At 31.3% G+C, this 19,825-nt stretch overlaps 1 protein-coding gene across 2 annotated transcripts in view; it reads left to right on the forward strand.

Annotated features, from left to right (window-relative positions):
* Positions 1-5,958: 5,958 nt before the first annotated feature.
* Positions 5,959-19,825, forward strand: part of LOC126744291 (uncharacterized) — a 54,166-nt gene continuing 40,299 nt past the window's right edge. For both annotated transcript variants that reach the window (XM_050451671.1, XM_050451672.1), the window contains exon 1: positions 5,959-6,277. In XM_050451671.1, the coding sequence (XP_050307628.1) occupies positions 6,214-6,277 (64 nt within the window). In that variant the 5' untranslated portion in view covers positions 5,959-6,213. The remainder of the gene's footprint in view (positions 6,278-19,825) is intronic.

Genomic DNA, 19,825 nt, shown 5'->3' on the forward strand with positions numbered 1-19,825 from the left:
GTCTAAAAAATTCTTCTAACCATTCTATACCTGTAAACCTTCAAAATCCTGACAGTTTATAGTCCTTTAGATAGCTGCCCAGAAACAGATAAATATTTTCTTAATAGTAAATTTATTCCCGATCTCTAACTAATTTTCAACAATAGTTTTAGATCTCAAAGCTTATGCCATTGGTAGTGACTGTATCTCAGCGAATATGCTCCAACATTGCATTCAACATCTTGCTCCTCATTTAACTAATTTAACATTTAACATTAACATATTATAAACTACTATTTGAAAAGGGACTATTTTCCTGATGTTTGGAATATTTCTCTTATAATGCCTTTAGCTATAAAGTCAGTAGTCCAAAGGAATATTGAGACCTTAGACCAATATCAATTGTTGCAGTAATTTTAAAACTTTATTTAACTACAAATTTATGAGATTTGTATCACAGTAACATAATTCCGGAGGATCCCAAGAAATCATTGAGGCTTTGGATAGGGGTGACACTACAGCACTCGTATTGCCTTACTTCTCTAAAGCTTTCAATACGTTGGATCACAAGCCTGCTTTTAGCAAAATTGGTCTATTATGAATTCGATGATAATTCATTAAACTTCTTTAGGTCTTATCTTTCTGAGAAGAAGCAGCTGGTGGTCTTAGAAAATCAAGCTTAGTCAAATACCTCTTATATATTTTCTGGTGTACCATAAGCATCCGTCTTGGGTCCTATCTTATTTTTAATGTATATAGCAGATTGTTAAATATTGCGGTATTGAGGGCTTTGCGGATGATACGGAAATTTATTATTCTTTTAAAGCTGATGATGTATTAGGGGTTGTAGTAAATAAACGAAGATTTGTTAGGTGTTTCAACATTTTCGTCGAGCTATAAGTTAAAATTAATCATAGTGTTCTGTAATGTGCTGGTTTTCAAAAAATAATAAAAAAAATCGTTTGGATAATTTAAAACTCTTCGTGGGGGGAGGAGGACCTAGTTGAAAATAGTTGATAACATAAAAAATCTTGTTGTAATTTTCGAGGGTGATTTGAGATTTAATGAGATTTAAAATACATATTTCTAACGTAATTAAAAAATCCTAATTTGCGCTCAAACTATTGTACGCTGATAAAAGTATTATTAACTTTAAAGTAAGAAAGAAATTATGCGAGTTTTTAGTACTTTCATTATGAACTACTGCGATATTGTCTATACTCCAGGTTTAGATAAAAACAAGATATCATTTGCAGAAGCTTCAAAATCGAAAAAATGTGTACTTTTGAATGTTTGCGTGCAGAAAATCTTTTGTTTTCATCAGATGGCAGTTTTTGGGCATCGATTGCTTGGTACCTCATCCCCTGCTTACCTTCATGAAAAACTCAGTTTTCGAAAAGATAAGCACGACTTTGATTTTAGATGTATAAATAAATTATCGTCTCCTCGTTATCGTCTTATGGCCTTATTTGGAAGATGTTTTCTTTTTAAAGCTGTTTCAGTGTATAATAACTTCCGAATTCGCTTGAATAGATGTCCATTTCTGGCTTTAAGATAACATCAAATTCCCACCTTTTCACGTTACAAAAAGTCTCCTTATAATTTAAAGGGGTGTATTTGGTTTTGTTTGTCATTGTATTATTTTCCAATTAAAAAAATTCATAGTTCTTAAGATTTTCAGATTATCTATTTGTTTTTTTATCATCTTATCTCATTGGTCATTAACAATTTATAGAAAGTTCCACAGGAGTTCAATTAGGTCCACTACTATTCAACCTGTATGTCAATGATCTAATTTCAAATATCTCTTGCTGCAAAGTAGCCTATGCTGACTATCTGAAAATCTTCTGACGTCTCACGGACAAGAAGGATTGCTTATTCAATTGCTTATTAAGCAATATCAACCCGGTTAAGAATTGGTGTGATTGCAATCATTTAAATCTTAACGTTTCTAAATGCTGGATTATTTCTTATTATAGAATCAAAACCCCAATAATATTTAACTATACCATTGCCAATTTTACTTTATCCAGAACAAAATTGCTTAAGGACCTAGGAATTACTTTTGAGGATAGGGTTACATTTATCCCTCATAGTAATTATACAGTGCTTTCATTTCCAAACGAACAACCCTTAACAACTTCTTAAAAAAAAAACACGTCAATCTAGATATACAGAAGAACATTTAATTTTTTACTTGAAAAAGTTCTGTCAATCACCTTTTCACCTCCAGCTAATCTCACTTTAATATGTCAAATGAGAACTCCTATCGTGTGACACATCGTGAACACACTCGTGTGGTGCTTACTCATTGTAAGCAGCATTAAAATGTCTATTCAACAGTGTCAAAAAAAATTAAATCGGTTGACATACCAGCCATCCAGTTAGAGGTTATATTCTTGTTTTGAGGAGATTCCAAAAAATCCTCCTCAAAAATACAATATATCTTTGAATCGTTCAATCTTTAGAAAACCAGGTGGATAAAAATAGTGTTAGGATGCTAAACGAAAAAAATTTGTATTTCCAACGAGTTTATAAAACCCCACCTGAAACTATTCATGACTTAAAGAATCGATACTTTATACCTAATGTTCGTGAGGAATTTCAAAACAGACTTTATTATTCTGTCGCGAATAACGGAGCACATTTTGAGCACTTAATAAAATAAATTCTGTGAACTGATTAAATTGTTTATTTTTTACACCCCTACTGTTTATAAGTTTACATTTTGTAAACACCGTTGGGTGGTTGATTGTAGGATCTTTAAAATGATGTATCACACTATAGGATAGCCATTTGACATACCAAAGTATGACATCGATAAACTATTCATTACTACCAGCCATTTTAGCTCACTATTCGCCGGTACGTCAACCGATTTAATTTTTTGTGGCGGCATTGTTGAATAGTCATTTTAATGCTCCTGACAATGCTGTGTCACACGATGGGGATTCCCATTTGACATATCAAGTTAGCTGGATGTGAGGAGGTGATTGACAGAACTTTGTCAAATATAAAATTAACGTCCTCCTGTAAATCTAGATTGAGATTTCGTTTTTTAAAGGTGGTTCGTTCGGAAGGACTGTATAGTAGCTGCTTCCTCAAGGCTATTGGGGTTTATTTTTCAGAATTATAGGCTGTTTAGCAATTTACTTTCTACGATAATGCTCTTTTGAGGCACCTAGTTTCACAGGCTTAGAACATTGAAAGGCCATTCAATGTTCTTTTAATGTTCTAAGTTCACAGGTAATTAATTTTGAGGTTTGATACACGTGAGTTGGATAGTCGCTGGAAGATGGGTTGACTTTTTCTGCGTCTGGTTTATATCTTTATTTATTTATTTAAGTACAAGGCTCTCCTACAGATAGGCTAAGCAATCCAATAACAAGAAAGCACAAAATATCTTATGAATTTAAATACAAGTAAACGCTTTGCCAAACATTACACTTTCACCAAACCTGACAAATATACCAAGCAATATAAACCTAACTAACTTATTTAATAGTATCTCTTATAAACAATAAAAAAACATACATACATATGAATAATGACAATAGGAAAAATAGGACAATATTTATCGTTCTTTGCGAAATTAGGTAGAATTTCTTAAGTATCGCTTAAATGAAGCCATACTGGAGAAAAATATATCATTATTCAAATTAGTTTCTTGAAAATTATTAAAACTACGGGCGCATCTGAACAATGGAGAGTTAGACAAATAGTTTGAAGAATATCTTGAGATGCTAAAGGTCGATCTATTACGCAAAATATAAGGATCAACGTTGATATGTAAATTTTCCAGGCAGGAAGGGCAGTCTGTTAAATTAATAATAATTTTATAAATCAAAATGAAATCAAAATTGCTTTTACGACTCTCTAAGGGCTTTATACCATAATACTTTAAGTTATCATAATAAGTAAAAAAATGTCTTTGTCTATTAAAGCGGAAATTTACTATATTTACAAACTTGTGTTATACCCTTTCAATTTGGTCAATATATTTGTGATACATCGGATTCCAAGCTACTGTCACATATTCTATAGTAGGTTTAATGAATCTACATACTTCAAGATAGTGCCCCCGAGATAGACATCACATTTGTTTTGTGTCCGAGATGGTTTTCTGCTAAAAAGTATAAAATGACATTTTTCTGAATTAATAAATAATTTATTTAAGGTACAGTACCTTCCAGGTTTGTATGTATCTTTCTTTTGAATATTACTCAGAACTTTATTTTACTTTATTCAAGTTAATTTTAACTCTGGCTCTGTTGAGTGATTTAGTTGATAGTATAGTTTTTTTTTGTTTAGTACTTCATGTGTTGCTAATTTCGATTTTCCTGTAATTGGGCTCTGGCCTATTGGCAAATAAAGATAAATAAATAAATACTGAATATTCATTGGAGGATGTGTGCTGTCTGGGTAACCATCTATTGCATTATTTTCTTGAAATTATATTGGCACTGATTAGCTCTAGACTTTATCGTGTATTTCTTATTACTATTATTATTAAAGAAGGTATTGCCAGACTTAATAATAAAATCGGTATAGGCGTCCTGGATGGACCGCCTTTCACATACTGTTCGTTGTCTGCTCCATTGGGTTTTTATTATATAAATAAATCCAGAAGTAACATTAAAGCCTAATAAAGAAAGTTGTAAGACGTGAACTTATTTTGTCTGGATTTTGTTACGCATCAAAAATAATCGAAAAAGGCAACGATAACCGATGGGAATATTAAGAGTGGACATGTACAGTTAAGAGCTGCCTGTGAGAATTTTTAAATCTTAAGAGGTTCTTCGGAGATGACAAAATAAACAGGAATAGCACTTATTTAGGTAAAAAGATCAGCTCGGAGAAAGTCATAATGTGTGGGAATGTTGATCTCTACAAAATCTTAAACGCATATAGGCGATAACAGATATTTAACAGGATTCTTGTAAGGTATATTTCTAAAATGATCCTTTTTAGAATTCAGTTTGACGGTAATTTTACTCGACAACAGTCGCGCAGCAGTGTCCACTTGTTCTTCCCTAACTTTTCCTTAGTGTTGTGGTTAGTGCCTTTTTACCTTATGTGTTTCCTATTATTTTAATCATTATCAGTATAAAGAAAGTAATATTTAAATGCGCATCCTTCCGTGCTTAGGGTAGTGACCTGATATCTTGGTACGTAAAACAACGCTAGCTAGTGTAAGTGGGTGTGTGACACTAGTGCAACCCAGAGTGTTTTGGCACCTTTTGTAAACTGTGTAATTGGTCATTACATCAGTGTGTTGTTTTGTAAAATGTAAAATGTTTGCGAGCACTATCTCATCAACATGATTTCTAATGCTGGATATCGGGTTTTATTCTACCTGGATTGGAGAACAACTCTTTAGCAAGGTCTGCTGAGGTCTATAATTTGAAGGATGTTAGTCTTATTGATAGTTTTATGGTATTGGGTACAGGTGCTATAGACCTGAAATAGCCTTGTGTAAAACTCTTTTCTTGAACATTCACAATAACTATAATTATAATATAATTATAAGGTATAATTTAATTATAGGGTAAATTATTTGCTCACAGGCACCTTTTACTTTTTAGGTATGTAGTATCGTATCCTCTCATATCAATGATCTCGAATCCTGACGTAAGCAATACATCTATCATTCTGTATTCTAGACGTTATCAAAATATACACCACAAGTGAATGTAAGTACATTTATTGTTTTGCTACAGTTTTAAAGTTTACTCTTTACAAGTTCATTGTTGTAATACATCCTGACAAGATGTTGTACATTTATTAAAATCAAATAGCAATAACTGGAAGTAATATAATACGTCCTCTGAAGGATTTAGGCTTTGACAAAGTTAAGTAAAATTATCTAAATAATAAAAGAGCATGAGTTGTTTTATTGCGGGTCGATTGAAACCCTCGCCGGCGTCACGACGCTCACCCACGCCACCGTCGAGTCCAGTGAATCAAATCGGCGTCGCACGTGCACCGACGCCAGTCACTTGTTTGTCGCCGTCGCGGGTCGCGGTCAATTGTATTTACAAGACACCAAACAAAAATGTGTGTAACATTACGCGAAAAGTGAAAATTTGTTCTACTTTAATTGTGTTATTGTGCTTGACCTAAACAGTAAAATTGCATTTGTTGCTTGAAAACTATTCAAATTTTCTTAGCACTTTTTAAAGTTTTTTTTTTTTAAATTATTAAACTTATGAACAATTTGCCTTGAAGTTTAAAATGCAAGCCAAAGTGAGCCCTTTACCTAACACGGGTTATGGGGAGGTCGCAGATGAAATTCGAGGTACTGTTTTTTTGTACACGATTATGTATTGAACACTTTAATTTACAACAACAATAATTTAACGATAAATTCAAGGTCGTATCGTATTTCGTTCTATAAATATTTATGTCGTCGCATTTAGCATTAAACTATTCAGTATCTACATAACTATAATTGTTTATTCAATTTGTCCATAATTCGAACAAATCATTGGATTTAATATAAGCTGTAAGAACCCTGGCCTACGAGAAAGCGTTGGTTAAACTTAATTAGGAATGTTTAAGAAAATAACATTCCTAATTAAAAAATATTTTAGAAAACGAAAATTACATTTTTACATATAAGTTGAGCTGGTAACATTTTCTTTTATATTGAAACAATAAATCCGATTTTAAACTTTTAAAATAGTGTTGAGAAAAGGGTAAGAAATGCTAAAGCTATTTATGGAAAAAAATTGTATGTTATGTATTTAAAATAAAACAAATATTCATATAAACAAATATTAAAAAAATTCAATAAAATTATTAATCTAAAACGTATTGCGCTTTAAAAATTTGTCTGTTGATAGTATAGAATACTCAATAATGAATTCGAGTAGATATATCATTTAGGGATGAAGATACAGTAGTGGAAAAAAGTATGGAAACTTTTTAAGATAATAAGTATATTTGGTTTCTGACTATTATTGCAGCTTACTCATATTTAGTATATAAGTTAAAGTTATATTAACTAATTTTTTATAATAAATAAATATAATTTTATTTATTGTTTCATTTTTTTTTAATCATAAGAAATTTTCAAGTAAATGTTGGAAATAAATATTAAAAATAATTTATAAACATAATGATACACATTTATTAAGTATTTTGTAGAATATTCTTTAGCATGTAAGTCTGCCTGCCATCTTCTAGGCACAGATTAAACCAATTTCTGGAGATTTTCAAGGGGAAGTTATGACTACTATAATTTTATAATATTAAACTATTGTTGTTGATTTTTAGTATCAGAATGGGTCCGAATCCGGCGGCAAAGATGTTCAATAGGATTTAAGTGTATGGATTGAGATGGCCATTCAAGTATAGTTATGTTTTTCCGTGAAATAAATCTTTTAGTAGTTTGGAAGAATGTTTCATATCATTGTCCTGTTGAAAAATCCACTGCAATGGCATATCCTCTACTGCAAATGAATGGAATTGTATTTTCCTATATTTCTTTGTATTGAAAGCGGTACTGGAATGATTGATTGGCCCTGTCCCAGATTAAGAAAAACATCTGCATTATATTCCCTCCTCCATGCTTCACAGTACGAATTTGGTACTTTGATTTAAATCTTGCACCTGCCGGCCGCCTTACATAATTATTATCATCAAATTCAAACAGTGAAAATTTGCGTTCATCACTTCACAGATATTTCATTTTGCGTGTAACCAAGTATGATAAGCTCTAGCAAACTTCAATTGGTACTTTATATTTTTCTTACATAAAAGCGGCTTTTTAACAGCTACTCTTCCATAAAGACCTTCGAGACGACGGTTTCTTATGGTTCTATTAGAGAGTTTTCGAAGATGCATATGTTTTGACGCTTAACCTAGACGTAAATGTTATCTTAGCCGCTGTTTGACAGCTTCTCAAAAAAGTGTTTTCGAAATAGGTGACACGTTTACCACTAACCTAACGATAGCAGAAAGCTTTATTTCCAAGAAATTCATTTTCATTGTTTCCTTTGATTACTCCTTAAATTTTCTAATCTAATTTTTAATTAATATTAAAAAGACTATAGATATTTTATTAATAATTCTCTTGAATTTTGTCAAGACATTGGAATTTAGATTTGAGTTGGTCGTGGTCTAAATAAATTTGAATTACTAATTATTATTATTTGGCAATCATGTAAACTAGATTAATGCGCATGCGTTTCGCTATGTCTATCGTCCGTAAAATATCGGAGGCTGCCGGTAGGGATATACGATAAATGATTTTACAATGAACGACCTTTTTCTTCCCATTTTAAATAAATCCTTAACTTTTTGTTTTAAATCACATGAAAAATAAGGGTGCCTTGATTTGATAAACTAAATAAATTAATTTGTAAAACATATATTTCAGCACTGTTTAAATGGTTCCTGACAAATTTATTGTTTATTTATACGAACATTATTAAAACTTTCCATACTTTTTTACTTTACTGTATCTTAGAGAATAGAGATACATGTAGGGGATGAAAGGGTATAGGCCACTCATAAATAGTTGATAATGATTTTTTAAAGCTATTTGAAGATGGGTTGGGTTGGGTTGGCTCTAACTTCTCGATCCCTTGAAAAAAGCGTGCCTCCAAGATGTTTTATGTATTTTATATTCTTTTCTTCTCCCACCGAGTTTGAAGATGTAACAAATTTTTTATCAATTACTATGTTTTCTAAAACTATTCGAGAGGGTAGCTGGCGCAACAGTCAGACGCATAATCGAAACTTACCCTCCTTTATCTTTTGAAAAAACTTGCTGTGTCAATCTCTGTGTGTATGATCTGTATTTTAAAATGCAAAAATATTTGCGACGCAAATTTAAATGTTGTCAAGAATTTCCACCACGTAAATATTTATCTCTTGACAAATCTTTGCAGTTCGACTAGTTAAGACTCTGAAACTTTAGATAGAGGACTTTTTAAGTCCATTTAACTGTAGCACACTTCTTAACTTAGACACTCTTTAGTATAACAACGAAAAAGAAAAACAAAAATAATAGATTCGCTGAACAATGAAGAGACACATAAACCCAACAAATAATCCATCATATATACTCATCAGGATAGCACTGATTAATTGTGTACTTTCTAATAATTATACTTACAATTAATTTCTTAAAATTTACAAAAAAAACATCGTCTTAAAAGGCTTCTTATAAATATTTTAAAAATTTGTTTTTGTTTAGATGGCAGTTTCAAACATTAATAGGCATGCAGTTTCTCATCTAATAGAATTTGTACTGTAGTTGAACTGTGCTTTCTACTTGGGTTCCCATTTAATATTTAATATATAATATATACACCAAAATATTTAATACGTTTAACTTTTTTTATAACTTCAGTACACCGACATGCCTATTTAAACATTTGAAGGTATAATAAAAGGTTATAGTATTAGTCTGATAATTATGTAAGTCAAGGATACTAAAACGCATAAACTTTGTTTTTTCTATGTTAATGTTAAACGATTTTCACTCAACCATTTATAAACCTTTGCAAATTAAGTTTTAGCTACTGTTACATTTCACGTATTTCTCTGTAGAAGAAGAGCGGTGTCATCAGCATATGATATAAGTTTGATGTATTTATATTTAGCAAATCATTGATATATAGTGCAAACAGAGGTGGCCTAATTATAGTTTCTTAAGGAACACAACATTGAATTATTTTTAACTCACTTTGCTTATTTTCAATTTGTACGCACTGTTGCTTATCTTGAAGATAGTTCTTTATTAAATTTTGGCAAACTCTCCTGACCCCATAGTGGTTTAACTTGTCTAAAAGAATAATATGAGAAACATTATTTTGCTAGATCTAAAAATATTACCTACTAAAGGTTTTTTATTTTCAATTACATTATAGTCAATAAACTTCATAAACTGCATCATCCGTGGATCTCCCTTGTCGAAAATCATACTGCTTGGACGAAAGAATATTAAAATTTTCTATGTCACTTGTAATTTTGTTTTTTATGTAAGTTTTAGCTGTATTGTTAATCAAATACACGGAACGATCATTTGCAAGCAAATATGTTTTTTTCTTTTGTATATAGGTATTACCGACTTTTTCAATTCACATGGAACTCTCGCTGAATAAAGATTTCCTTAACTGCAATTGCTTGCCTGAAGTTTTTATCCTTTTTCATAATTTTTGCTCAAATCAAATTAACCAGAACGAATAATACATAAAATATATTGAATATATAAGAGATTATAAAATTGTCCTACGGTTACCTTATCAACTAGGATTTTTAGTATTTTTTCGCTTCCATTTTGCCTTTTTTTTTGAAAAAAAAAATCAAAACGCGGTACGTATAATTATATATGAGTAAATTAGCGTGAAATACCGCACACAACACAAATTTTTATTTATGTGAATCCGGCTTAAAACATGTTTGTTTCAAAGTTATTTACCTTGCTACCGAGTTTGAGGGTGTAATAAAATTAATGTCTTTTGTTGTTTGTTATGATTTTTTAACATTTTAATTAACTTACAAGAGGCAAATGATATACGTATTCGAATATATTATTTATCTTATTTTATTCTATCTATGGCCTTCTACAAGTTAGAATCCTTATTATTATGACATGTTTCTGATTTCACTGCTAACGTCAATATCAGAACTACCCTCATAGTACAAAAATGTCATAATAAACTTATGATATTTCGAATATCGTAGGCATATTCTGTAGTAAGTTCTAGAACGTTTCTAGATAAGCTAGATAAACCAGACTTTAGTGAAATTACGTTCAGGTTGAGCTTTTCATTCAGAAGAAACAAAATTCTAAATAATCCAAAAATTTTGGTCTTTTAAGTACTATTTAAAACCAAAATGTAGTTTTCGATAATTTGACAGCTGTCGATAGATATGTCGAAAATTCTATGGAAAGTGTTTTAAAGATTTCGTAAATTTTATTCTTATAAAAATATTGATATAAAATTCGATGTGCAAACTAATTTTGAACGAAATGACATAAGAAGTTTTTTCGCGCCACATGTCATTTTTGATATAAGACATGTTAATTTTTATTCTGAGTAAATAGAGAATTTATTTTATTTCGATTCTTATAATGTATCTTCATTTATAATAAGTCTTAAAATAGTACTTTTACGACATATCTCTATTTAATTTAACTGTCTATGAAAAAAGGTAAATAAACAAAATAGCGACTTACTTACTGAGCCTATTATTAGTAATAAATAAAAAATCTGTAATATTTTAACAATTTTTTTCCATTAAATCCAGAAAATTCCGGCCATATTTTTAATGCAACTATTGCGTCTTTTTAAAACCGAATTTGCTGCTTTTCAGTTTTTTTAGACCTTTGCTCATTTGCTTTGTAATGATTCAAATTATTTAATTTTGGTGGTTATTTTGTTTTCCGTGGATAGTTTTTAGAATAAATGATTTTTTCTCGTTTTTCTTGAAAACGGTTCTAGATGTAAAACACAAAAGATTAAAAGGTTGTATTTTTGGTTGTTAACAAAATATAAAAACTACAAAAAAAATCATTGGCGTAATATTTTTTCTCAATAATATGTTCATAGGGCCTTTTTTTTCTTAAAACTACTTGACGAATCACCCTTTGAAGTTTCTTACCGCAGTTAGGAAATACGCTGTTTATTGATTGCTGTCAAATTTCGTAAAATTAAAATTAGCTTTGAGAGTACTCACAAAGATGCAAGTTTTTGTCAATTTAAATGTCTTTGCACCTGATGTTGTTTCCAAGATTCTGGTACCGAGTATCAAAAAACTCAATCTATGTATTGTACTTAAACTATTAGATTTTTTAAAATTGAGGTAAAAAATTCGATATTGGTCCTTATTTTTTCGGTGAAAATTTAAATTGGTTTTACATTTTCGGACCAATTTTATTGGAATTTATTTCTCTCGTTTTGTGGTAAATGAATGAAGCTTTACCAAATTTCCATCGTATATTGATGATCAAATTCGAGGGTGACCATTGATCGCAATTTGTTAGAAGGTCGGGTTGGTTAAATTAAGGCAACGTTTCATAATTTGGATTGCATAATATGGTAAATAAATAATTAATAATAAAAATAATCTGATTTATTGAACTAGTTGTAATATAGGCTTATAGATGTATATTAGAGTTAATATTAAAACATATTAAAATTATTTAATTTAAAACTTTTGAGAAATAATACCCGAAGTTTGCTGTACTTGCTGTGATCAAGATAAGATGACCAGTTGGAGATAAGTAAGGAAATGCAAACAAGTTTTAGAAAAATTGCGTCTTATCGCAAATCTTAATTATAGTTATTTATTTGATTTGCGATGGTTGGCTTTATGAAGAAGAGAAAACAACTTAGATATTTATAGGTATTTTATTGTACAATCTTAGGATATTTTAAAATATGTGTTGGTAAAACTGTATATTCTTGGTAAAGTTTTGTAACGGTCAGAAAGATTTTTTTATTTGAAGGGTGTTTTATTGTAGAAATTGTTCAATTGTTTGAACCAATTCCAAAATGTATTTGCGATGGACCTGTCGATTAGGGTGTTGTAGTGTGTTAAAGAGCTGGGCAGTTCTATTAGCATTTTCATTATACGCAAAGAAAAGAGAAATTATTTCAACTCTTTAAGCAAGTTAATAAACCATTATCACACTCAATGTTGTAACTAACTAACTTTAAAGAGCTATTTGTTTGACACACTATGATCTGACAGCAGTAATTGACAACCACTATTAAACTTCAAAATGTTACTATAATAACAGTATCAACCCAGAGTTCAAATCAACAATAACCAAGAGTTCCCTTGCACAATTGGCATAGATACCTACGGGTATTAAAAAAAAAACAACAGAAAGTACGGTTCACAATGTAGGAGAACACCATTTTTTGTATTTATTTAACTGCTAAATTTACAAGCATTTTTTTTCATAAAAAATGTTGACATGTTTTTGTAACTTTTATTAGCCCCCGTATCTACTAGGCAAATAGTAACGATTTAAAACTTTAGGGTTATAATCCACATAAAAATACCTTCAAAATAAGGTATCACTCGACCCCCCGTTCCATTTAAAATTTTGGGGGCCCTTGTCACCCCCGCTAGGTCTTTGCCCTCAGGGGGGCGAAACTAGCAAAAAAATGTTTCCTCCTTGAATCAAAAATGGACGGGTCCGAGGATTTTTTCGCAAATGTTCTGAGGGACCCAAAATAGACTCTGTTTCGTTTTCAAGTGGCCACCCTGTATAGTATAATATACATATAAGTATAAAAGGAATATTATTAATACCCAGGGAATACAAGGGACAACTAATAAAGTAATTATAATCTAAGTTTGAATAGCGTATATCAGCGTGCTCGTAGATGATTTTTCAGAAGGGGCAAAGTCCATAAAACTGTTTTTAATTATTGTTCTACTATATATGACTAAGCTCCAGCCGAGAGTGGAATTTTTCCCCCTATAAGCCAAAACTACAAGGGGTGTCAAGCTTCTAATAGAATAGATCATTATATATAGAGTGTTTCTTTTACGGCACAGTAAAATATTTTCGATATAAATATTTTTTCTACCACAGTCCTGCGAAAATACGCAATTTCCACCCTTAATTGATTGCTCCGAAAACACATACATACATCTCCTAGAAAAGTGAGTTGGGACTTGGGTGTGATCCAAATATATCACACTCGTGCGATATTTGTCGCTTTCTGCACCTGATATGTATAGTATCTACTATTAATATAGGGGCCGACGGCGCATTCGAAAATACCGGAAGTTGGCGCCTTGTTTCTTAATTTAAATGGAAGTGCGCCATTTTTATGTCATTGATGGACTCATTTTATTTTTGTTTTTAATATATTGCAAGATTATACAATATATTTGAGTTTTCAGTATCTACTAAACTTTTTCGCTTTACTTACTTAATTTATATTTACTTTATTTTTACTTTTTTTTAACTTTATTTTTATTTAATTTCGCTTACACTAGTTGTTTTTTTAGTATCTAAACAAGTTTTTAACAAATAAGAAATAAAGTTTCCGGTTGAATAACCTCAGATAATGAAAATTCTTCTCATAATAGAAACGAGTTTTTTTACTGCCATCAGGGTTTGTAAACATTAAATTTTTGCAATACGTAAAGTAAATCTGCTAATGTTATACCAAATATAATTAAACGCATTTAAAAAAAATAGGTGTAGAAAAAAGTAGATATAGCAATATACTGCAATTAGTCCTGCTCTAAGAATTTGGTATTGGTTCTGTAAGTGTTCTATCAGTTCTCTCTGAGATTATAGAAAAACACGGTATTGTCAAATCTCAAACTACACAGAATCACTTGGTATTATTCCTAGCTGCCAGTCAGGATTTCATAAACATTGCAGTATAGTAACCACTGTAATTAATATAACTAATGAAATAAGATCCGCCCAAGATATGAAGCGGAATATACTGCTCACATTATTGTACTTTAGCAAAGCCTTTAACACGATATATCATGAGTTACTTTTAACGACGTTGCATTTTTTTTGTTTTTTCTGGTCAGGCTTTAGGCCTAATATCTAATTATCTAGGCAGCAGAATGCATAGTGTCTCGATTATTAAAGAGGGCGAAGTAGAAAAATTAACTTATTTAAAGGTTTCAACTGGAATACCACAAAGTTCCGAAACCACCCTTGTTCTCCATATATTTTAGAGAGATAGATAGGTATAAGAAGATATAAATAACCTGTTGGCAATATTGGCAATATCCTTAATTACAGCAATATTCAGTATGACTCGCAAATATTTTCGCAATATACTAAATTATAACACTATACAAGCTTAACTGAATAGTGACTAAATAAATACGTTCAAAGCCATAACTTATATTTAAATCCCATAAAATCCTGCATATTCCTGTTTAGTAATAATAAAAATAAAAGTTACAATCATATCAAAAGTAACCTTTCAATCGAAATTAAAAATAGCGTTGTACCTATTATGGTCACCTTAAGATAACCCGCAAAAATAAGTCATTTAGGGATAAATCTCGAGATATAGGAGGCCATTTAATATCGCCAGTCCCACTAATAATACGTATTTGTTAAAAATTCTTTTACTATTACTTTTTTACTATGAGCAGAACAGTAGTTTTGTTAAAAATGGAATAGATCAGGGAGGATTTAAAAGGCAGGAAGAACTTAGTGTTGCAGCGACTCATGGTATTTTTAGGCCTTTAAAGAACCATTAATAAAAAATGGCTCTATAATCTGATCGCCGAAAATACCAGCCCGAATAATTTTTGAGGATACTGAGTACGGAAACTTCTGCGCTCATTTTGGGTTTACCATGTAATGGAAAATAATATTAATCTGAAAATATAATATTTCCATTTTCATTTACTTTTACCAATATCGTTTCACATTATTCCGTTTAGTCACTGGTATTCGGGAAATATCTCCTCGTTTGATTGAATTTTGGAATATTTGGGTTACACATATACCCATGTTCTGTGCAAATACTGCTAACAGTCTTATGGTCCTCTCCAACACCTCTACCTGATCGTGTTGAATCCACTTCTAGGGCAAATTATTTTTTTCAGTCGTTCTTGTTCCTGGACTCCTTTAATAGAAGATTCTTGCACTTTCCTGTGGCATAAGTGATAATCTTGAAGACAAGAGGATGTCTCATAATTCGAAACCACGTTTAAATTGTTTTTTTTGCAAGGAATCGATCTATTTTCAAATGTAATTGAAAACAAATTCCTACGTTGTGCTGCCAAATTGCCTTCATAAAACCATTTATATGCTACTTTCGGAAGGACTGTAAGCCTCCATAATAAGCTTAGAAAAAAATTATAGTCCTTTAAAATTTAACATGGAGCGTGCTATACAGGGTGTCCCAGCGAAAACGAAACAGAGCTATTTTCGGTATGAAAAAAAAAATTTTTTTTCAAAAATCTCGGACACGTCGATTTTATTTTTGAGGGGGACAACTTTTCCTTACCAAGGCACCCTCATATCAGCAACCCCCTTCGAGGGGGTGGAATCACCCCTAAAATCCTAAATAGAAAGAGGGGTCGTATGATACCTTATTTTAAAGGTTTTTTAATTCTGAATATAACTGCCAAATTTGAAGTGGCTAAAATTATTTCTCTGGATAAAACAGCTTATCAAAATTGCGGAAACAGCGAAAATGAAAAAGGTATTATGGACTCTTTTTTGGATAATATTTTTAAAAGAACAAGGAAATCCTATTTTCGAAGGGGTCACTTATTAATTAAGAGGCCACCTAATACCTGGAATCCTTTACGAGGGGTTGAAAGCACCCCTTAAATCTTAAACAGAAAGAGGGATCGTGTTATACCTTATGTTGAAAGCGTTTTCACTTTAAATTTAAATGGTGACTTCTGAGTGACTGATGGATTTCTTCTGGATATGAAAGCCAAATAAAATTCTGGAAAAAATGCTTTAAATAAACCTTTATGCCTGAAACCCTTTCTTACAATTTTTTTATTGGATCATTAAAACATGATTAAAAATTTATTAGTATTGTTAATATTATTATTATTACACCTTATCAGTATATCATAAATAAAAACAAAATACCAAATAAAATGCAAACACAAGTATCTGAAGAATTTATTTAGCTTGCTAAATATTATTGGTACTTTTTTCATAAAGCAGCATTTATTTAAATAGTTTTAAATTATTATCCAGTCTTTTACGTGTTGAAACACTGTTAGCAATGGTTTATTCTACTGCAGAGAGGGTTGAGATGATAGAGTTTTTCTTCCGGCATAACAATTGTGCCAATAGAACGGTACAAGAATTTAATGACCTTCATCCAGAAAAACGAGTCAACAGAAAATACGTTCTAGAAATAGTTGCTAAATGTAGCGAATCTGGCAGTGTCTTAAATAAAAAGCGTGAGGTTCAAAATGCTGTTGTTGTCAATGAAGCAATGCAAATAACTGTCCTAGGTCAACTTCATGCCGAGCCAGGAATAAGTGTCAGAAAATTGGCGACGACTACAGGAGTAAGCAAAAGTAGTGTTCATAGGATACTTAAGCATAATAAATTCCATGCTTACGAAATTCATCTGGTTCAAGAACTGAATGAGGACGATTTTGACAGACGAGTGCAATTTTGTGAATCGCTTAGTGATATGATAACTGTTAATCCGCGTCTTATTTACAACATTTGCTTTTCAGATTAATGTACTTTTTTTCTTAATGGCAACGTAAATCGTCATAACTGCCGCTACTGGTCAAATGCAAATCCGAACCAGTTTCGTGAAGTTCATACCCAGTTCCCTGAGAAGTTAAATGTTTGGGCGGGAATCTTGGGCGGCTCCATTGTTGGTCCGTTTTTTCTGCCCGGAAATTTGAATGGAGAAATGTACCGAGATCTCTTGGAAAATGTCGTATATCCAAGAAATAATGGAAAATAATGGAAATAATAGAAATAATGGAAGGCGAAAATCATTCTGATGATGATCAAGTCGTTTTCCAACAAGACGGAGCGCCACCACATTATGCTGCTGGTGTGAGGCAATATCTTGATGAGATATTTCCTGATCGTTGGATTGGAAGGAGAGGACCTTTTATGGAATGGCCAGCTAGGTCACCCGATTTAACCCCATTAGATTTTTTTTTATGGGGGCATTTAAAAACAAAAGTTTACGCTACCCAACCAGACACCCTAGAAGACTTACGCCAGAGACACCTGAAGTTCTACAAAACATCAGGCATCGTTTAGAGCAAAACCTGTATTCCTGCATGGAAGTAGGTGGGGCACAATTTGAACATTTAATAAATTAACGTAATTTAAATAAACTTGTTTTATTTAAAAGACAAAAAAGGAAAAGGGTAGGTATTTCTTATCTCTCCACTTTTACTGGCAGTAAAGATTGTATTTCTTGCTATTTTTATATCAACAAGATATCCATCAGTCACTCAGAAGTCACCATTTAAATTCAGAGTAAAAAGGCCTTCAAAATAAGGAATGACACGACCCCTTTTTCTATTTAAGATTTAAGGGGTGCTTTCAACCCCTCGTAAAGGGTTCCAGGTATTAGGGTGGCCTCTTAATTAATAAGTGACCCCTTTGAAATTAGGACTTCCTTATTCTTTTAAAAATATTATCCAAAACAGAGTTCAAAATACCTTTTTCATTTTCGCTGTTTCTACAATTTTGACAAGCTGTCATATCCGGATAAAAAATTTTAGCCACTTCAAATTTAGCAGTTATATTCAGAATTAAAAGACCTTTAAAATAAGGTATCATACGACCCCTCTTTCTATTTAGGATTTTAGGGGTGATTCCACCCCCTCGAAGGGGGTTGCTGGTATGAGGGTGCCTTGGTAAGGAAAAGTTGTCCCCCTCGAAAATAAAATCGACGTGTTCGATATTTTTGTAAAAAAAATTTTTTTTAATACCAAAAATACCTCTGTTTCGTTTTCGCTGGGACACCCTGTATGTTTACACATTATTGTTATTGTGTACAACAGATGCTTACGGAAATGAATAATGAACCGAATATTATGCTTGAACACTAATAAATTAAACTTTTATATTTTCGGATTTTCAGATATTATTTTATGAGAAAAATAGTTGTTAAAGAGAAAAACAATTACAACATTAGAAACCGTGATAATCTTATACTTGTGGGATAAACTGTAACTCCAATGTTTACCCTTTGTGTGTGTTGTACAAGGGCTTAATTCGTTCAACAGGCATTTGTGGGTTTTATTTATTATAACTAGGAATGAGTGTGTCTCTTTTTTACATACAGTGAACAACAAAATATGAAACAAATTCAATAAAAAATTCCCGGACAGTGGATTGGTAGCAGAGGTCCTACGGCCGGCAAGATCCCCAGATCTTAGGTACACTCCTGGATTTTTTTAGGGGTATTTAAAATCAATTTAGATGATCTAAAATTTAAAATTAGATATGAAATTAGTCAAGTTAATGAAAACATTCTTAGCAATGTTTTGAATGAGTTTTTAAATAGACAAATATTTTGCCAAGAAGTGGATGGTGGGCATTTTGAACACTTAATAAAATAATTAAAATATTTGTAATATGTAATATGCTGAGTTTCATTTATAATTTTACGTACATATTTTTTGACATGTATCATGTTTTGTATATTTCTAGAAAAAATAAATTAAAAAATTCAAAAGTGAAATCCGTTTTGTTCTATTTTTCCGTAAAATAAGTTGTAGAGGCTCTTAAATTCATAAAAACAGCAATTTCCAAAACTGCGTATCTTAGAGATAGTTGAATTAAAGTATGGCATGTGATATACCAAAATGTTTATAATTTTGTTTAGAATCCAAAAATTTAATCATATACAGGGTGTTTTTAAAATTAGAAAGTTGGTATTGACGACGGCTACATGAGACATATACAAAAAAATGCGTTGAAAAAATGCGCAACCAAAAATACTAATCGATGTGTGCGAGCGCTTTCGCAAACACGCCCTCATGTATTTTTTATTGAATTTGTTTCATATTTTTGCCGTTCACTGTATACAATTTTAACATTAGGACTAATATAACACTAGTTTCAGTTTTATTTATACAGTTTTACCTTAGTAAATGTTTTCCCTAATTTATTAACTTTAGTTTTAGTTTTAAGATTATATTTTATTTATACATTTTTAACCTAAGCTTAAATAATTCATATTTATAATTATTAGCAATATATAAATTTTGTAAAAATTGGTTTTCTTAAAATAGCCTTTTAATTTATCGACCTCCTCGATCCAACGCACTTTACGCGCTTGATTGCCTGGAAAACATCTCTTGCCGATGAAACTATTATTATAGGAGCCCTAAACATTAATTTATTAGAACATTCTAATGTAAC

Source organism: Anthonomus grandis, chromosome 13 (genome assembly GCF_022605725.1).
Source record: "Anthonomus grandis grandis chromosome 13, icAntGran1.3, whole genome shotgun sequence".
Taxonomy (NCBI): domain Eukaryota; kingdom Metazoa; phylum Arthropoda; class Insecta; order Coleoptera; family Curculionidae; genus Anthonomus; species Anthonomus grandis.